This window comes from Schistocerca cancellata, chromosome 3, assembly GCF_023864275.1.
Source record: "Schistocerca cancellata isolate TAMUIC-IGC-003103 chromosome 3, iqSchCanc2.1, whole genome shotgun sequence".
In the NCBI taxonomy this organism is placed as follows: domain Eukaryota; kingdom Metazoa; phylum Arthropoda; class Insecta; order Orthoptera; family Acrididae; genus Schistocerca; species Schistocerca cancellata.
Genome location: NC_064628.1, coordinates 62,236,537 through 62,258,201, shown reverse-complemented (window position 1 = coordinate 62,258,201; position 21,665 = coordinate 62,236,537). Strand labels below are relative to the sequence as shown.

General features: G+C 38.5%; 1 protein-coding gene across 1 annotated transcript in view; it reads right to left on the bottom strand.

Moving 5' to 3' along the window:
• The window catches only part of LOC126176968 (protein bric-a-brac 1-like), a 267,469-nt gene that overhangs the window by 21,189 nt on the left and 224,615 nt on the right, over nt 1–21,665 (bottom strand). The window contains exon 8 of the mRNA XM_049924174.1: nt 2,835–2,900. Coding sequence (XP_049780131.1) covers nt 2,835–2,900 — 66 coding nt within the window. The remainder of the gene's footprint in view (nt 1–2,834; nt 2,901–21,665) is intronic.

The window sequence follows — 21,665 nt, the reverse complement described above, 5'->3', positions numbered from 1 at the left end:
CTTGTCCTTTTCTCCCACGATATACTGCAAACTACGGATGAAGGCCAACAGGCTGATTACATATTTCTAGATTTCTGGAAAGCATTTGACATGGTACCCCTTTGCAGGCTGTTCGTGAAGATACGAGTGTATGGGGTAAGTTCACAGATATCTGAGTGGCTTGAAGACTTCGTAAGTAATAGAACCCAGTATGTTGTCCTCAACGGCGGGGGTTCATCAGAGACAAGAGTATCATCAGGAGTGCCCCAGGGAAGTGTGATAGGACCGCCGTTGTTCTCTATGTACATAAATGATTTGATGGACATGGTGGGCAGCGATCTGTGGTTGTTTGCTGATGATATAACGAATGGCAGCTAGCTCTAAATGAGGGAAAATGTAACTTACTGTGAATGGGTAGGAAGAACAAGCCCATAAAGTTCGGATACAGAATTAGTGGTGTCCTGCTTGACACAGTGAAGTCATTTAAACATCTGTGCATACCGTTGCAAAGTGATATGAAATGGAATGAACACGTGAGAACTGTGCTAGGGAAGGCAAATGGTCGACTTCAGTTTATTGGGAGAATTTCAGCAAAGTGTGGTTCACATGTAAAGGTGACTGCAAATTGCATGCTGCATGAGTGTTTGTGATCTGTACCAGGTAGGACTGAGGGAGGACATAGAGGCAGTTTAGAGGAGAGGTACTATATTTGTTACTGGTAGATTCAAGTAATGTGTGTTATGGAGATGCTTCGGGAACTCGGATGCAAGGCAACATTCTTTTTGAGGAAAACTACTGAGAAAATAAGACACCTCACTATTTGCAGGTGGAACAGGAGAGGGAATGACTGGTAGTGGTACATGGTATTTTTACTGGGAGGCTCTTATCTGAGATACATTTGACACTTCAACCTGAGGCTCAGATGATTATATGGTGGTCTTAGATGCGAATTTCTAGATCTTTGCTATGGTGGAGAACTGTAGACCTTTGCACATAAGTTAGGTGTGCACTATGAAGTGCGATCAAAAATTAATGGAAATTTTTCTTTTTCTTAAAGAATTTACTTATTTATTCATGAACATCGACTTTGTCCCATTTATAAGTAATCCGCCCCCGATATAATACACTTTTGCCAGCACTTTTTCCAATCTTGTAAGCACTTCTGGAACTCACTTTTCTTTACAGCGTTCTGCTCCTTCTGTTCTTATTTTATCAATGGAGGCCAAACAATGCCTTTTCATGGTTCTCTTTAGCCTCAGAAATAGAGAAAAAAAAAATCGCATGGGGTCATGCCCAGCAAATACAGTGGCTGAGGCAACATAATGGGTTTGTTTTTCAACAACAGAAACAAAAAAAAATCATGAAATAGCATTGAGGTGTGAGGTTGAGCTTTATCATGATGCAATTTCCGTTAGTCACTTTGGCACAATTCTGGTCGTTTCCTTTGAACTGCTTCATGCAATTGGTGTGTAACTTCCAGGTAGTATTCCTTATTGACCATACAACCATTAGGCAGCAACTCATGATGCACTATGCCATTGTAATAGAAGAAAAGAGTGAGAAGAACCTTCACATGTGATGGAACTTATCGAATTTTTTTCAGTCTTGGCTCTTCAGGCAGTTCCATTGGGACCATGGGGCCTTGGTCTCAACGTCATACCTGGAGACCCATGTCTTGTCACCTGTTATAATATTCTTTAGAAGTTCTGTATCACTGTTGACTTTATTCAGCAATTCCAAAGTGATGTCTACACGTAATTTTTGGTCAAAATTCAACAATTTCAGAATAAACTTTGCTGCTACAAGTTTCACACTTACAAAAAAAATTGCTCGGCATAAGCCACAGGATATGCTGACATCATCAGCAATCTCTCTGATGGTTATCTGGCAATTTTCCTGAACCATTTTCTTTACTTCTTCCACACTGTTGTCAGTAACTGCTGTGCTCGGCATCCAGGGGCAGTCCTAATCTTCAATGTCTTCTCGATCCTCTTTGAAATGTTTGCACCACTCAAACTCTTGTCTTACACACAGTACATTCGCCAAAACCCACAGTCAATATTTCGAATGTAGTGCTGCACGTTATTTCATAGCAAATTCTGTTATCAATTTTTTCAACCTTTTCAACTGTCAACAAAACAGCTGAGAATGCAAACATTCATCAGGAATTTGTGAACCAACACAATAATTTTTTAAATGTGATGTACAAAGCCCACAAAACTTAAAAAAATCCCATTTCTTTTTGAACATACCTCGTATGTGCAGGAAGTGACTACTAGGGTATTAAGAGAATGTGTGGCACTGGATGTTTAGGATAGAAAAACCTTCAATGCTAATTTTCCCCTTTCATGCAGTGGATCTCTTGGTCTGTTGCTTCAGAAGGTTTGTTACCACATGATGTGGCTCAACAGTGACACTGAGCTCGCACTCACAGTGCCAGTTCAAATCTTCGTCTGGTCATTCAGACTTTGGTTTTCCAAGGTTTCTCTAAGCAGCTTGAGGCAAATGCTCAGACAGTTCCTTCGAAAATGTCATGGACAATTTTCTTCCCCATTTTTCCCTAATCTGTGCTTGTGCTTCATCCTAATGACTTCATTGCTGACAGGTGATAAACCATAATATACTTTCCTCTTTGCAGCTTTATGAATTGATTCCCACAGGGTATCATTTCTTCACACTTTTCAGTTACATAATGTGGAGAAGGAATCACTAGATCTCACAGTTAGTATCTGTGTGTCTTTTACTTGTGTGCTCATAAGACTGCTGCCACTATTTATGTGATTATATACACATTTTTATGGAATTGAAAACTAATTTCCACAAAACTGCTAAACGAAACAAATGTATTTATTTACCTGTTATATCAAGGCTCTCCTGGCTCCAACTTTTGGGGCTCCCTTTCACAGCATCCCCACTCAGATCTGTAAACACAACTGACCTTATTATTGTATTACTCACATACAAGAGTTATATTTAGCAACTTAATTTTCAGGTAAGAAATACTCTTAATGACAAATTGAGTTGAGAATTTTTCACAGTTATTTGTATTTATATAATGCCATTTTTGCACAAGTTGCTGAAACTACATATAAGAATAAGAATCTTTATTAGCTGTTCAGTATTTTCTTACATAATGGGCTTTGTCAATAAGCTCGAAATGGGTCTATGCCTATATGTTAGATATTGTTTTTCCAAATTTAGGTCCTACTACAGGCAGAGGTACCTTTCTCTATGTTAAAACAGCAAATCTGCCATATTACAATCTTTATATTCATCAACTGAGTAAAATGCTTTACCTTTGAGCCATTGACCCAATGTTGTCTTAAATTTATTTTTATGGGGGCATTTAAACAGTTAAAGGCCTACATATTTATTGGACAATCTAGAATATGGCAGATCAATTGTGTGGTTTCGTCTTGTATTAGGGGTGTGGACAGATGACCTAAGGCGATATCAAGCTATGTTTTCTTTTATGTGTAATAAGCAATAATAGATGTACAAACAAGGAACTGTAATGATGTTAAGTTTTTTGAAATGCTCGCTGCATGTATCCCTAGGAGATAAACCCACTATATATCGAAGAGCTTTTTTTTTTGTCATCTAAAAATTGATACTGAATTGGGAGAATTTCCCCAGAGTAGAATACCATATGAAAGATGGGGGTGGATATACGCAAAATATGAATGCAGCAGTAAGTTTTGGCTGACATTATTCCTAAGCTTATAAAGTAGGAACATAGCATGTGAAAGTTTAGAACAGACGAATGTGGTAAGTTTATTCCAGCTAAGTTTCTGGTCAATCATCATTCCTAACAGTTTAACAGACTTATTTTCTTTGTTTGATACCTTCAAATTAAAGAATATTTCCTCAGTTCTTGTTTCATTTATATATAGGGAGTTTGCACTAAACCAATGAACCGATTTTTCAAATATTATATTATTTTTTTCTCGTACAGATTCAAGAGTCTGTCCTGAATTGATAAAAGTTGTAACATCCGCATAGAGGACTGTTTTACAGGATAAATACTGTGGCATATCATTAACGTACACTACAAACAGGAAGGGCCCAAATATGGAGCCCTGTGGCACACCTGTTTTTATTGTTTGTGGGTTTGACAGCTGCCCTTTTACACTAACAAATTGTACTCTGTTGCTTAAGTAGGATTCTAATAATTTCAGGGTGCCCTCTTCCATGCCATAGTGTCTTAATTTCATGAGCAAAGTACTATGAGATATAGTGTCAAATGCTTTACTCAGAATGATGGACTGTCAATCTACAGACTAAGGCTGCCTAAACTACACAGTACAGATCCCACAAAGATTACGCCTTTTATAATTGTCTCAAGTCAATGTCAACACAAATAGCCACCAATCAACATCAACATCTAAAAACCGTTTATCTGTATGTGATTAACTATGCACGTAATCTTATATACTTTTGCTTTCTGAACTTTTATAACCAAGTGAAACGTGCTGATCTACATAAACACAATGGATAAAACATCAGTCACCTCCTTAAAAAGAAATTTTCAGAGTATCGCAGATGTAGAAATAGTACCAGGTCGCCATGTGATATTCCAATTCAATCAATGGCATAAGCCATGGCAGTGAAGCTGTATGTGTCAGTTGGTTTTATGGAGTTAGTGCAGTATGATGGGTCAGTCAACATAAAGATTTGACAGAATGAACATTCAAATTACCATATACATGAAAAACTCTGTTTATTTCAATATTCTCAGTGACCATCTGTTGCCCTTTTTTCTATAAATTCATAATGATAACACTGTGAATAGTCTTTGACATAAAACCAAGTGACAACCCTCCAGCTAAGGCAGAGACAAAGTCCAAGTCATCCACTTAAGGCACCAACAAAATTAGCTGCCTCTCAGAATTTTCAGTCTGGCCATCTGCATGATCTGGCAACACTGTAGGACATGGAAGTTGCTGGAGGAACTGTTGTCTTCCACTTGAGAAATTAGGGTGCCGTATCTGCTCGTGGTCTAATGATAAATATCATACATGAAGTCGTAAGTTGGAGTCCTTTTTTTAATTTTTAACACACATTTCGATTGTCTGCTTAAGCCACCACGCTGATTGAATCACGGAGCTAATTTGCATCGTTTTCTAAGCCATCTGTAACAGCAAAATCTTCTGCAAAAGAGGTCGTGGCTACTCCAAAATATGCTTAAGATTTTCCTTGTCCTACAGTGGTCAACAGCCACCCGCTACTGGGCTCCTTAACTCCAACCACCACCCAACCAGTTGATCCTAGCATGGCACATTTCTCTTACATTTTCAACATAAAATTGTTTGTTATTGTAGTTTGATTTTTTCACATTAAATAACTTCAATAAACCATCTGAACATCATGCAGTTACACAAGTTGTGTCAATTCTTACGAGTGTGTTTATAAAGTGTCATTTTCTTACCTGAAGTTCTAGCCTTATAGAAACTGTTTTAAGTGTAATAAAATAGAGCACTAGTGCAAAACATCTGACATTTGTGACATATTGTTCACTTTGTGTTTAATGGAGGGGTGCAAGAAGAGGAACCAGTTTGAAACATTTGTATCATGTAGGGTGAGTGCCATTGGACAGATAATACCAACGGATTTTCTTATTTCAAGAAGGGCTATTCTAGAGTTAATGATTTTCCACATTCAAGAAGTCTCGTTAACTGACCCATGATGAAGTGCCACATTTGCATTCAATACCTTAAGATCCTGGGGTTAGGCCTAGGAAAACTGCATAGTCTAATTCAAAACAACAAAAATCAAAGGGATAACTATTACTAAGATTTTGGTTGAACTTCATCGGTTTGCTCTTATGCAGTATTGTTACTGATAAAGAGTTATGGTGCCTTCATGTTAACTTCTTGAGGAGGAATTAGTGGTCGAGTATTAACAAAACACATGTCCTTGAGCAAAGGGCAGTATGAACAAATATTTTGCACCTAATGGTACACCACATTTTTTCCAACAAACGAGACACATTTTGGTCACAGTGTAAGAAAAATAACCAAGAAAACTGTAGTAACTGCCATTAGTACACAACAACACACTGCTGATTTCACATACTAAATTATCCCGGAGGTTCTTGGGAAGTCTGCCCTCCCACACTTATTCATCTGACCATGCAGCCTCAAATGTTTAGCTTCTCTGCTCCTTATCACACAACCGTCAAGGATGAAAATCTACTTCAAACATGGCTTGCAAAACATTTTAAACACCAAACGAGTGGATTCCTACAGGCGTAAACTACCTGACCATTTATAGACTTGTGGGGATGTAGAACCACTGGCTCAACCCCCCCCCCCCCCCCCTCTAAATAATAACACTGCCCTATTGCAGCAAGAACAACTGTATGTTTGGCAGATTAGTTGTCTGCAGTAAATGCTCTATGCTACATGCATTGTGCATATGCTGTGAGAATTCATATTAAGTGACGGGAGTGCAAGTGATTATTTATTGCCGTAATTACCACAAGCACTTCCCACTACCTACAGACTGTTATAGATAATGTTAGAGAACATATTGTTGATGATTAACTTTTCTCTTGTGTTTACTGTTATTTTCAATAAACTAAACGAAAAAATGACATTAAAATATGCACTGTGCTAATACAAATGAATTATGACTTACCATGATAACCTTAAAACGAGTCTATTCTAATAAAATATTAAGTATTTGTAACACGAGCATGCCTACACAAGCATGAATTAATAAGACTTTGGACTTTAAAATGTACAGGTTTATGTACCGTCCAGTGTCATACTTGAGTAGTATGGAAATTAGCAGTTGGAGTGGACACATAAAGAAGCTACAACTCATGAGTCGTGCTTGGGTAGCTCAGTTGGTTGAGCATCTTTCCGCGAAAGGCAAAGGTCTCTAGTTCGAGCCTCGGTCCGGCACACAGTTTTAACAAGCCAGAAAGTTTCATATCAGTGCACTCTCCGCTGCAGGGTGAAAATTTCATTCTATATGTCAGTGTGTTTTATTTCCATTTCTGTAACTGGTTTGTGACCTAAAGCATAGTTACTAATAATATTTAGATGCACTGACAGTAAACTAAACATCATAAATCAATAACTATCACAATTATTTTTGTTTTTCTGTCTGAAATGAACTGAAAACTGAGGAGCTAATTCACCAGATGTGATTCACACTTTTGGAGCATCTCTAATGGTTATATTGTAAACAATGAGTAAGCCATATGCCTTTTGATCATTATAGAATTAGAACATTTTTTCTTAGAAATGTTGTTACTGGCACTATCCCCAACACAGAGAGAAATGCACATGAAATGTTAACAACACAGTATAATGGCAACAAAATATTAACATCCATGGAAAGACTTTGTAAGCTACGAATACCATAAAGTTCCAAATCAAGAATAACCAAAGAAGTGGGCTTGAAAAACTGTGGAGAAAATGTCACCAGTGAATGTGTGCAGTCACGTGTGATTCCAACTTCCACTAACACAAAAGGGCAAATAGGAAGCAGTAGTCATCAGAACATAAAACAAGAAACACAAAACACAGAGAGTAATGTCTAGAATAAGTTGTCCATAGCACAACTATCATTCAGTTTATAAATACTGAAAGAATGGCAAATATCATCTACTCTCAATGATTACAATATGGCTATTGGTGATTTTTGTCAATAAAAGCAAAGAGCACCCAAGTTGAAGAGCTTTTCAGCCTTCAGCAGGCTTAAACAGAATGAACCCGAAATAAAAATAGGTTTATGAAGCTGAATGTGGTTTTAATTTTGTATGCAGTGGTTCACAATTGGCCCAGAATGTTATTAATTTAGTCCTTGACAGTTTCAGGTGAGGGAACATCTAGGCTACGACAACAGTCATGTGAGAGTTAAGGAACCACCATTCATGCCCATCTACCCCCTGCAGCTCATTGTGGATGTCTCATACATTATGACACTGGACACTGATTTATACCCACTTCATGGGCTTCTTATTGTCAGCTTTTCTGACTGGGTATTCTGCTGTATTTATTTATTTACTTATTTTTAAATCTACACGGCACTGCCAAGTGTGAGCTAATGATTTCTTAGGATCCCGTTACTTAATTTTGTTGTGGTTATTTTAAACTGCAGTATAAGAGGAGGAAAAATATCTGACTTTACATGCACTTTTCCAGTGATATTAGAATCTGTGGCTGCAATTGCAGTAGTACACAGTTTGTGAGGTACCAAGAATGTAAAATTTCCTCACTGTTGCAGTAGGGACTAAGGCAGAAGGAAGCAGATTTCTTAAAAAGTAAAAATGAGAGGAACCATAATCTATGTGTAAAATAACCTCTTTTGTAGTCTAAAATTAAATTTTCTGTCTTGCTGTCACTTATTATGCAAGAACCATTCAGAATATTTCATCGAAATTACAAGTAAATATCCACCCATGCTCTGAGCTGGATTACTCTACTATCACTGAGATGCCATTTTACATACATACAGAGAATCACATGCACATTTCCTCTGGTGTTTTACCAGATATTTGTAATTTTGTTTTTGCTATGTGCAGCTGGAGTCAGCCCAAGTACTGCTTGTAGCATGTAGCATTTTTCGCATTACACCCAGTGTCATCTGAAAGCATCTGTTTGTTTCCCGTTACAAATCAAATTATTTTTAAAGATTTATTCTACGTGTCCACTCTATAGAGTGGTCTCACATTAGTTCAGTATGATACTTAGCTATTATAATGATATGTATTAACAAGGACAGCAAAACACAAAAAATAACCAGTACTGCAGCAGGGACTGAGCATCGCTACTGCACGGCGGGAACAATCGATGCAGACTAGGGTGGTGCTGTTGCTGCTGGAGTACTACTTATCCTTCATGTTTTACTGTTCCTGTTAATACATACTAACATAAATAATATCAAACTTACTAATTTGCGATCACACTACTGAATGGGCATTGAAAATTTTGTTTTAAAGATAATTTTGTTTACAATGGGAAACAAACTGTAATCTTTCATTGACAATGGATGTCACATGAAAGAAATGACTAGCAGTATTTGGTTGAGCCACCTCCTGCTACACACTGCAAACATGAAATTTCAACTATCTGCCAAAACATCGGAGAAAATGCACCTGATGACTCACTGCTTTTTGGTGATGCCAAGTGATATCTAACATCTGTAAATCGGAGTGTAGAGCCTATTGATCGAAATACCTAAAGAAATAAAACACAATGACATATACTTTTGGTGTCCCAGCTGTTGGCAGACACATCTTTCAGATGCAAGCTGTAGTCACTTACGCACCCGCTCAAGGAACCCATCATCTGGAAAAATTAAATCTTTGTGCTGGACATATAACTTCGCAATAATGTACAATATGTTTGGCGACTGTGTGACTTTCAGAGTTACTTCTTGGATGGAACAGAAATATCCCACTAAATTCACTCGATATTTCACTTTTATTTCCACTGTAAAATCTGGGTGTTTTCACTTAATGCGAACTCGGTATAATTTATTTTCACTTAAGGTGTGACACTGGGTTATCAATTTCTGGTTTGGAGTCCAGGAAGATTGTTTCATGTGGAAACTGCTACTAACCTCATCTTTTACATTGTAAGTTGTTTGTTCTAGCCACCGCTGGAGCAATACGGGCAGCTCTTCGTTAGTTCTGAGGTAACACGGTTGTGCTCTAAAGTAAACACTGAAATTAGCTTTGGTTCCTCTCTCGATGGGAGAAAGTTTTTTTATCTGTTCTACAACAAAGTTTCCATCTACCAGATCAATAAGGAAATCTTAAAAAAAAGCTTCTCCAGAATAAGTCTGTTCGCTACTTCCAATACCCACAGTGTAAAGGCAAATAACTTATGATACTGCGCACTTGATAATGTCTTTTTATGCTTCTACTGTAATTTTCTTTATCACACTGTGGTTTGTGAACATCTATTTCAAGTGCTAATTTTCCAAACTACCTGAGTATAGCAACTGACAGTAGGTAAGCACAGACCATTTCGAATACTTTATGTTTTATTAAAATAATATTTCATTGTAAGGTTATCATGGTAAAGTAGTAATTCATTTGTACTTGTACAGTGCATATTTTAAGTGTATTTTTCCATTAGTTTATTGAGAATAACAGTGAAGATGACAAAGAAATTAATAATCAACAATATATTCTCTAACATTATCTAAAACAGTCAGTGAATGGTCAGGTAGCTTACTGATTCCACCCCTGCAGAACCTACTTGTCTGACATTAAAGATGTGACCATGCCACGACTGAAGAGGATTTTTGTCGAGAAAGGAACTTTCTTGATGATTGATTGATTGATTACGAGCAGGAAAGCTTAACATGTAAGGCCACGAGGTCAGATGAAGAAATGCGTATGGGATGACTTCCAAAACAATCCCCTGGGTAATTTATTATGTGAAATTAGCAGTGTGTTGTTGTGTAGTTGTGGCAGTTACTACAGTTCTCTTGGTTGTTTTTCTTATACTATGATCAAAAGGTTGCAAAAAATGCCATCTATGATGGAAACAACACCCTTATACCACTAGACACTAAATGTTATTTGCTCACACTGCCTTTTGTTCAAGGAAATATCTGTTCTGATCTTGACGCAGCCACGAGCTCTTTCCAGGAAGGTATCGATATTACCTGTGGGTTAGAATGTGATGCAAATTATCTTGGAGGTTCACTCAGTACACTACCTTCAGCAGACAGCAGAAATGCAGTTTAGAAAATAAAAGGAGGAGTGAACTCTTTTACTACTAAACAATGAGCAGATACAGCACTGTAACATCTTGACCAGAAGACAACACTTCCTCTAGACATTTCCACATCCTATAGTGTTGCCAAATTGTGCAGATGGCGGGATTTAGAATTCCGAGGGGCAGCCAGTTTTATTGCCACTTTAAGTGAATGTCTTGGACTTAGTCTCTATGACAGTTGGCTATTGGCAACATTTTATGTCTATGTCTATGTCTGTCCAAGATGATGACAGCCATGTTCAAAGAGCTGCACACATACACCCCTTGTTTGATGACCACTCATGCACCATATCACATACTGACTGGCCTGCTAAACCACCTCATCTCATTACCACAGAAAATATCTCAGACTATTTGAACAGTGGGTGTAACACAAGAATCGATGTGTGCACAATTTGGTAGCTCTACAAGATTTAATATAAATGAATGGCTTCAGGAGGGTGTGGTGTACTTGATAAAACTAGTTAACTCTCTTCCTTGTTGAATTGAGGCCATCACCTCTTCATAGCATATGTAAGCAAACAATGTATACTCACAGTTAACCTGGCCAGTGTACCTTTTCTTGCTGCAGGTAATTCTCTCCACAGCTAGCGCAAGTTTGAACATTCTCATTCCCAGAACCACAATGTGGGTTTTGGAGAGTGACGTGGGAGTTCACACTAGAAGTGGATTCCTAGGGTACAGGTGGTATACAGGACAGATGTATTTTTAACTAGTTCAGTGGAACTCCAATTATCCAGATCATTTTGAGGAAAAAGAAATTTGAATCATATGACTAAAATTGTTAGTTTTGTTCGATAGTTATTAAACTATACATTACCATGTAATGTTTCTTTATTGTTCTAAAATCAATCCACAGTGAATGTAATAAAAGAGAAAATCTTCCAGTGCACAATGAATACCTTATGCACAATACACACACTGTTGTGTTTGTGCCATCATTCAGTGCAGACTACATCAATCTGTTTTGTGACCTTAACTTACACAATGATCTGTCACTATATGTTCTGTCTTCCAAGGCTTTTGCTTTGTTTTGTGTTATGTGGGAGTTTTAATTTACTGAGTGGCTTAAGTCCTCTGAAAGGAAATGCACTGTCATATCATTGGCAGACAAAGCCAAAAAAATCGACAGTTTGTCTTCACTTAATGTGAGCAACCACTGCCTACAGAATTTCAAGGCAAGGCACAATACTTGCGAGTTGGATTTAAGTGGTGAAAAACTATCAGCAGGCCTAAAAGCACCAGAAACATTTATTGAAAAATTTAAAACTGAAGTAGATCTTATGACACTGAATTTTTATACAACACGGATGACACAGCCCTTATTTGGAAGGCTTTGCTTGAAATAACTTCAGCTCTAAAAGGGAAACTAGTACTTATGGCCATATTGTTAGTAAAGACCATGTTACCGTGCTGAGCAGGAAACAAAAAAATACCTTTTCTGCAGACAGGAAAATTGAAAAACCGCTAGGCTATCAAGGTTGTTAAAAATTTCCTATATTCTATAAGAATTGACCAAAGGCCTGGATGACTGCTACTTTCTTTTCCTAATGGTATGATTCAATTTTCACACCAGCAGAAATAGTAATAATAATAATCATCAATAATAATAATAATAATAATAATAAGTACTGTGATGTTAATTCTGGGCCATGCACACACCTACCCCGCAGAAAGCCTTCTTGATAGAGAAGACAGAAGTTTTGAAAAACTCTTCCTGCTGCCAAATGTAGTGAGTTTGCTGCAGCCAATGGACCAATTGGTGATCCAAACTATGAAGTGACACTACAGAAGGCACCTGTGGAGGAACTTTTGATAAAAGATGGAAATGAAGGATGCATTGAGGCTCATCATCAAGTATTGAATTTAAAAAAACTGCTTTTACATGGTGGTAGGAGCATGGAATTTAGTCAAGACAACTACATTAAAAAGAATTTGGAATCAATTGAAAGACATTTCAATCAAAGATGAGGTACAGAAAGATCAAGATGAAAAGCATATGTATGAAAAGGAAGAAGAAAGAACAGATGCAGCTGAGGACAAAAATTCATTTGAGGACATAAGAAAGATCCTTTTGAAAATTCCTGTATGTTCCAACTGCAGTGGTTTGCTTGTGATTCCTCAGACCCTGGATTCCAGATTTTCAGTGACAATGAAATCATTCAAAGTATGAGAGAAGAAAATGATGGTCAGGAGGATGGCATTGTCACTGAACCAGGTGTGGGACAGTCAGCTCACGAGGAATTTGTGTGTCCTGACACTGCGCTAATGTGGATGGAGCAACAGCCTGAGTGGGACCATATCAGTTGCTCACCTCAAGCAGATGCCAGACTTGATTGCATGAAAACAAATGAAGACAGCACAGCAACTGACTCTGAGTGATATGTGGAAGAACTGACACTGTATGTATATACAGTACTATAAAAGGAAAAAAAAAACCCTTGTTTTCATGATTTATCAAACTACTGTCCAGATATTTGATTATCCAGATCGGGTCTGGTAAGGGGGTCTGGTACACAATCAAAGGGTAACTGGACTTCTACTATATTTCCGTAAGGGCTGACTTTCAATGAATTTTTATGTTACCAAGGATGTCATCTACATTAATAGTTTCAAGTACTGCAAATTACTACAGGCAGTTCAAATTCTTGTGCATATAATTAAGGTTTTCGTGTGTGTGTGTGTGTGTGTGTGTGTGTGTGTGTGTGTGTGTGTGTGTAGGTAGGCAGGCAATAAAAAGGTTGTTGAGCATGCTTATGACATTTACTACAAAATTTTACATCCACAAGTGATTTATTTAGACAACCAACTCCCACTAATTAATTTGAGAGAACTAATAATCACATCTCTCACCTCTCTGGTAATGGATTTACCTGAATAAAAACAGGATTGCTATTTCTTAAATGGGTGTGTGTGGGTCCTCGACCTAACAGGAACAAATAACTGGTGTTTTTAAAATAAACTGAAAAGTATAGTGAAACTTAGCTTTGCAATGTCCTTACTTCAAATAGTTCTCTTGCCAATATCATGTAATTTGATTGGAAATTTAACAATGATCACTTTTGTTAGAGCAAACAGTCTTTCATTGGAATAAATATGAGGTATGTACAAAAAATTTCGGAACATTCATAATTTTGCCTCAATAGTATGTTGGAGTGAAACGTGTATGGCATCCCGCACATGCCAGTGTTTAAAGTATATGTGCTGGAAGTTTCATTGTTGTTGTCTGTTAGTTTTGTTCTGTGCTGTATTGAGTAGAACATTGTTGCACAATTTGCGAATTTCAGATTGGCAGAGTTAGAGGAGCAACACGTCCACATTAAATTGTGCATGAAACTCAAGAAAACCTATACAGACACACACCAAATGATGCAGGAAGCTTACAGTGATGAGTGCTTTAGCCATACTTGGTTTATGAATGGTTCACACGGTTCATAAATGGCTGGATGGACGTTCAAGATTCAGGACACCCTTTGATGTCTACTGACAATGCTCATGTCAGGAAAGTCAATGAAATTGTGCATGCCAATGAAAGACTGACAATGGAAGACTGACTGACTGACTGAGGGATTGCAGAAGAATGTAACATTTCAGTTTTATCATGTCATGAAATCCTAACACAGCACCTTTGAATGCATCGTGTTGCTGCCAAGTTCATCCCGTGGCCCACAGGTCAAGACCAGAAAGACCTTCGCCTCGTAATCTGTGAAGAGCTTTAGGGTCACGTAAATGAGAATGAGATGTTTCTTTAAAGAATCGTAGCTGGTGATGAGACATGGGTCTACAGTTATGATGTCCAGACCAAGAGTCAACCTTTGCAATGGATCGGGAAAGGTTTTCCAAGACCAAAAAAAGCTTGTCATGTCATGTCATGTCATGTCATGTCAAACGTCAAAGTCACACTGACGGTTTTCTTTGACTTTGAAGAAATAGTTCATCGTGAATTTGTGCCACAGGGACAAACTATTAATTGATGCTACTATCGGGACTTGCTGTGCTGGTACTGCGAACGGCTGAAAGCAAGGGGAAACTACAGCCGTAATTTTTCCTGAGGGCATGCAGCTTTACTGTATGGTTAATTGATGATGACGTCCTCTTGGGTAAAATATTCCAGAGGTAAAATAGTCCCCCATTCAGATCTCCGGGCGGGGACTAATCAAGAGGATGTCGTTATCAAGAGAAGGGAAACTGGTATTCTACGGATCGAAGTGTGGAATATCAGATCCCTTAATTGGGCAGGTAGGTTAGAAAATTTAAAAAGGGAAATGGATAGGTTAAAGTTAGATATAGTGGGAATTAGTGAAGTTCGGTGGCAGGAGGAGCAAGACTTTTAGTCAGGTGAATATAGGGTTATAAATACAAAATCAAATAGGGGTAATGCTGGAGTAGGTTTAATAATTAATAAAAAAATAGGAGTGCGGGTAAGCTACTACAAACAGCATAGTGAACGCATTATTGTGGCAAAGATAGACACGAAGCCCACGCCTACTACAGTAGTACAAGTTTATATGCCAACTACCTCTGCAGATGACGAAGAAATTGAGGAAATGTATGATGAGATAAAAGAAATTATTCAGGTAGTGAAGGGAGACGAAAATTTAATAGTCATGTGTGACTGGAATTCGAGAGTAGGAAAAGGAAGAGAAGGAAACATAGTAGGTGAAAATGGATTGTGGGTAAGAAATGAAAGAGGAAAACGCCTGGTAGAATTTTGCACTGAGCATAACTTAATCATAGCTAACACTTGGTTCAAGAATCAAAAAAGAAGGTTGTATACATGGAAGAAGCCTGGAGATACTAGAAGGTATCAGATAGATTATATAATGGTAAGACAGAGATTTAGGAACCAGGTTTTAAATTGTAAGACATTTCCAGGGGCAGATGTGGACTCTGACCACAATCTATTGGTTATGAACTGTAGATTACACCTGAAGAAACTGCAAAAAGGTGGGAATTTAAGGAGATGGTACCTTGATAAACTGACTAAACCAGAGGTTGTACAGAGTTTCACGGAGAGCATAAGGGAACAATTGACAGGAATGGGGCAAAGAAATACAGTAGAAGGAGAATGGGTAGCTTTGAGGAGTGAAATAGTGAAGGCAGCAGAGGATCAAGTAGGTAAAAAGACAAGAGCTAGTAGAAATCCTTGGGTAACAGAAGAATTATTGAATTTAATTGATGAAAGGAGAAAATACAAAATGCAGTAAATGAAGCAGGCAAAAAGGAATACAAACGTCTAAAAAATGAGATCGACAGGAAGTGCAAAATGGCTAAGCAGGGATGGCTAGAGGACAAATGTAAGGATGTAGAGGTTTATCTCACTACGGGTAAGATAGATACTGCCAACAGGAAAATTAAAGAGACCTCAGGAGAAAAGAGAACCACTTGTATGAATATCAAGAGCTCAGATGGAAACCCAGTTCTAAGCAAAGAAGGGAAATCAGAAAGGTGGAAGAAGTATATAGAGGGTCTATACAAGGGCGATGTACTTGGGCACAATATTATGGAAATGGGAGAGGATGTAGATGAAGATGAAATGGGAGATATGACACTGCATGAAGAGTTTGACAGAGCACTGAAAGACCCAAGTCGAAACAAGGCCCCGGGAGTAGACAACATTCCATCAGAACTACTGACAGCCTTGGGAGAGCCAGTCCTGACAAAACTCTACCATCTGGTGAGCAAGATGTATGAAACAGGCGAAATACCCTCAGACTTCAAGAAGAATATAATAATTCCAATCCCAAAGAAAGCAGGTGTTGACAGATGTGAAAATTACCGAATATCAGTTTAATAAGTCATGGCTGCAAAATACTAACGCGAATACTTTACAGATGAATGGAAAAACTGGTAGAAGCCGACCTCAGGGAAGATCAGTTTGGATTCCGGGGCACATGAGGCAATACTGATCCTACGACTTATCTTAGAAAATAGATTAAAGAAAGGCAAACCTACGTTTATAGCATTTGTAGATTTAGAGATGGGTAGATCACATAACTAATTAGGAGGTACTGAATAGAATTGGGGAGATGAAGAATTTGTGACACAACTTGACTAGAAGAAGGGATCAGTTGGTAGGACATGTTCTGAGGCATCAAGGGATCACCAATTTAGTATTGGAGGACATCGTGGAGGGTAAAAATCGTAGAGGGAGACGAAGAGATGAATACACTATGCAGATTCAGAAGGATGTAGGTTGCAGTAGGTACTGGGAGATGAAGAAGCTTGCACAGGATAGAGTAGCACAGAGAGCTGCATCAAACCAGTCTCAGGAGTGAAGACCACAACAACAAAATCAGGACATATTGCAATGCCAGCAAGAAAATGTGAGAAGGAAATGGCCTGAAATGTGGCGGACAATTCATGGCTCTTGCATCATGATAGTACACCTACACCTGCACATTCATCCCTGTTGGTGTGCAACTTTTGCACAAAAAACAAAATCACCATGTTGCCTCATCCTCCGTACTCTCCAGACCTGGCCCCTGTGGACTTTTTTTATGTCCAAAGTTGAAAATCCCATTGAAAGGACAAAGATTTACAACAATACATGACATAAAGGAAGATTCACAGATAGTGCTTCACACAATCCAGCACGAGGCATACTAAGACAGCTTCCAGAAATGGAAACAGTGTTGGGAGCAGCGTATGAATTGTGGAGGAGAGTATTTTGAAAGAGACCATGCACAATAAGTAAAAGGTAAGCACAGAAAAATTCGGTGCACAAAGTTCCGGAAGATTTTGAACAGACCTCGAACAATCTATGGACCTCAGTTCAGAACTACTAATCCCTAAATTTTGATAAACTATAATAGTACAAAGTGATAGGGAGCTTAATTGTGGTTTTACCTTTCCATAATCTCAATCTTTGGTGATGATCAGATATCTTGTGTTAATCAACTACAGTGGCAAAGAAAGGAACTAGAAGAGTTATCAGTAGTTCATGTATAAAGCATGTGAATCGATCCAGTAACCGTAAGTTTTTACCAGGGACTTAACTACCGCAATGCATTTTGTCAACTATATGATAGCAGTAAGTGTCAAGAAACATCCTCAAATCACCAAAATGATTAAATATCGTAAACACAATCAAGCACATCCCCAAGCATAATATGCTTTGCGTGGCTGCAGTAGGCATTTTTGGGTGGCAACTACAAATAGTTCGAAAAGCGTGTTACCCAGTGATTTGCACAGTCACTTGGGACTTTGCACTGGGCAAGAGATTTGTCATAGATGCAAGCTCAGTAAGGGGCCAATGCCGTGGAGTACTATTTGTAAAACTAAATTGGGATCCCACCCAAACCTGGCAACTTATTTGTATTCAACACTTTCACTTATTTTTTTACACCAGAGATGCCTATTACTATGTTGTCCATACGGGAGTCTGTGTGACGGTCAACCTACAGTTTCCTAAATGCGAAATTTAAAACTTCAGCTTTTCTTTTGCTTCTTCTATTGTCACACCAGACAGGTCAATGAGTTACTGGATAGAAGCCTTACCTGCTTAGCGATTTTACATAAGACCTCAGTTTTATCGGGTTCTTGGCCAGACCTTCTGCTAAGGTATGAAGGTAGTAGTTGTATGCTTCATGCACACACCTTTTACACATGTACTAATCTTGCCTGTCATCATTTGTGCATTCTCTTTTGAACCAATAGTGCAACAGCCTTTGCTTTCTTAGCAGTTTTTGAATTTTGTTGTTAGACTACAGTGAGTTTTTTCTGTCCTTAATCCACTTACTAGGCACATACTTCTCCTGAGAACAATTTACAATCAATTTAAACTTTGCTCATAATTCCTCAACATCCATTACACTGGAACTAAATGATGTCACTTCACTGTCTGCTCTTTCTAGTAGACACAATGTAGTGCTTCGAGAATTTCGGGGTAAATTCTAGAAACACTTTGCTCTCCACCACCTCGAACATCCGATATTTTAATGACAAGGTGAGAGAGCCTTTTTACTGTGCCACACATGTCTGTGTGAGCAGGAAGGACAGCTGTCACGAGGAGCCAGGAGCTGTGTCAGACAACCGGTCTCGACAAGTGGTTACAAGCAGCGCCCTAGAAGTTATATCAAAAAATCAAAGAGTATTTGGATAATGTTCCATGTTGTGTAGTGTCATGAGGATTGTTACAGAAACTTTAACTTTATGTCTTGGCTCTGCATGAGGCAGAGCATATGTAACTGTATGAGTGTTTAGTAGATTCTGACTTGTCTTGTAACCAGTTGGCTTGCTGGAGTTGTACAGAATAATTGTTACTTTGGGACGAGAATCGAAAATTTATTGTTGTTGAACTGACAAGAGCCTACGAGTACATAATCTATTTCAAGAATCTAGAGCTGGTTCATAATATTCCCCTTAACCTGATACAGTCTTCGGAGATTAACTAAACGGTGAGAGCAATGTAGCTGATAACCCAAAGAAGAGGATCGGCTGCACACACAATGTACAAGTCAACTGGAAGAGAAGTGTGAGTCATGTAACCCAACATCGCACGTCTCTTGTCATCCAAGAAAGCGTGAGAACGTGGTGACCCAACTGACAGGACCCGAAGAAAGTGGGAATTTTGCGACAGAAATAGAGATAAGAAGATATTGAGTTGCCATTGCAACTAAGGAAACTGTTATGCAAAATTGGATTCTGCCTAAAAAAGAAAAAAAGGGTGAAAAAGTTAACAAGCACCGAACAAAGGAAGATGCAGAGAATAGTTCGAACAAGAAGATTTGGTGTGGGGAAGTAAGCAGTCCTCACACATACGTCGACCCAGCTGATGGGTATGCAGTAACCAGCCGACGCCGATGCAGTAACCAGCCCCCAGCATAGTATCCTGCCAACGACGCAGTCGCGGTAGCCAGCCGCTGTCACTGTCTGCAACTGCCATTCACCGTTGCTGACTTCGCGTCCGCTCGCCGACACAGACACTGCAACCACCTTTAGAATCTGCTAGCGCCCGTACTGATCACTGGTGCCGATTGTACACCTGCTCCCTAACTCGAATCTAAGCCGCACTTGAATCTAAGCCGCACCTGAAATTTGAGACTTGAAATTCAAGGGGAGAGAAAAGTTTTAGGCCGCATCTCCAAATCGAAACAAAGTTGGTCCGTTGTAATATGAGACACAATTTAGGTCGAATGAATGATGATACAGCTACAGTAGTTTGGTTCGAGTTGTAAGCTTAGCAGTTAAGCTTTACCAGGTAGCCATTGATATGCACCAGGCGCTCCGTCCGTATTTATAAAGGTACCCTTCCTTTTTCACATGCTTTGTCTGGTTTGAATTGATTGCTTATTTTTCTTTGATTTGATAAGTGCCGTTTTCTTTGTTATAGGTGTTTATGTCACTCTAAGCTGAAAATTCATTACTGTACTGTGTTATGCATTGTTTGTCGCACTCTGATAGTGCGTGTTTACGGCCTGTCACCGCTCGCGGCATGGCTTGCTTTTGGGCACGCTACCGCCGCTAAAAAAAAAAAAAAAAAGGAATCGTCTCATTAGCGAAACAATGGCAAGAGACTGCTATTTGTTGTTACTTACACTGCTGCTTTCTTTGATAATGATCAACAAGAACCAAATAATAGACTGCGTATGATAGAAGATGTTCTGAACGAGAGTTTAGCGAAAATTTTTCTCCGTTTGAAAATCTTTGCAGGCGCCTCTTTAGTACATTACATTCTGCACAGAAATTAGAGTCATCTTAGATTTAAAAATCTAGTCAATTGCTGTGCTTCATTTCTGACTGTATCACTATTAGGCATAAGAATAATACGAATATAAACATGACATGATATGTATATTCTTCCGTGTTTGCTGTTGTGTCACACTAGTTTCGTAGTTTATTAGGCAGACAGGATTTAAATGAGATAGCAGCAAACACGAAAGAATACCTGGCAAAATGTTTATATTCAAGAAAAATAGGGAAATTGATAATATTCAGAAAGTTGGCGAAACTTCAGAGCCAGTCATGGCTATGACTGTAACAAAATAAATGCCAGACTGGACTGAGGTAGCAAATCTAACTAAAGCACTGAACCTTAATAAAGAACCCGGGCTTAACGAAAAATTAGAATCTTGTGAAAATTATGTAATATTAAATTTAATTCTGTAAGACAGGAACTGAATATCTTGAAAGAGAGCACAGATCAACCTAAGGAGTTAATATCAATTATTCAATCGAAAATTCCAAAGAAGAGGATCGGTTGCACGCACAATGTGTAAGTCAACTGGAAGAGACATGCGAGTCGTGTAACCCAACACTGCACTGTCTCTTGTCATCCCAGAAAGCGTTAGAACACTCCCTTCGTCTTCTTGACTGATTTATTAGCTTTCATAACCAAAGTCACTATGACGACATCATGATCACTTATCACCATCTCTGTACTGATGCCACTGATAAGGTCAGGCCTTTTTGTAAGTACCAGTACAAAATATTTCCACTGCATGTGGGCTATCAAACAAATTGCTCAGGACAGTTTTCGAAAAACTTTGTTCAAAAGTTACTTTGTAAGATTGTTTGTCTGTACCCCCCAAAAGTTACTTTGTAAGATTGTTTGTCTGTACCCCCTTGCAATGAATCCATAGACGTTCCAGTCTATACTCTGTGGGTTTTTTAAGTCACCTCCAATTAATATTGTTTGATCTGGGTATCTACACACTAGTGATCATAGACTTTGTTTTAATGACTCTAAAACTTAAACAGCAGTATCAGTTGGCTGGTAAGAACATCCAACAATTATCTTGATTTCACCAACATCTGTTTACATGAGGTAGTTCACAGTCACACTCAATTTTACCCTCAATAGATACAATATTTTTCTCAACTGCAATGAACACTCCCCTCTCCTATTGTGTCTAACCTGTTCTCATAATACATGTTCCATGGGTCGCTAAATATATCCGAGCTTCCTATTTTGGGTTTCAGCCAGTTCTCTGTCCCAAG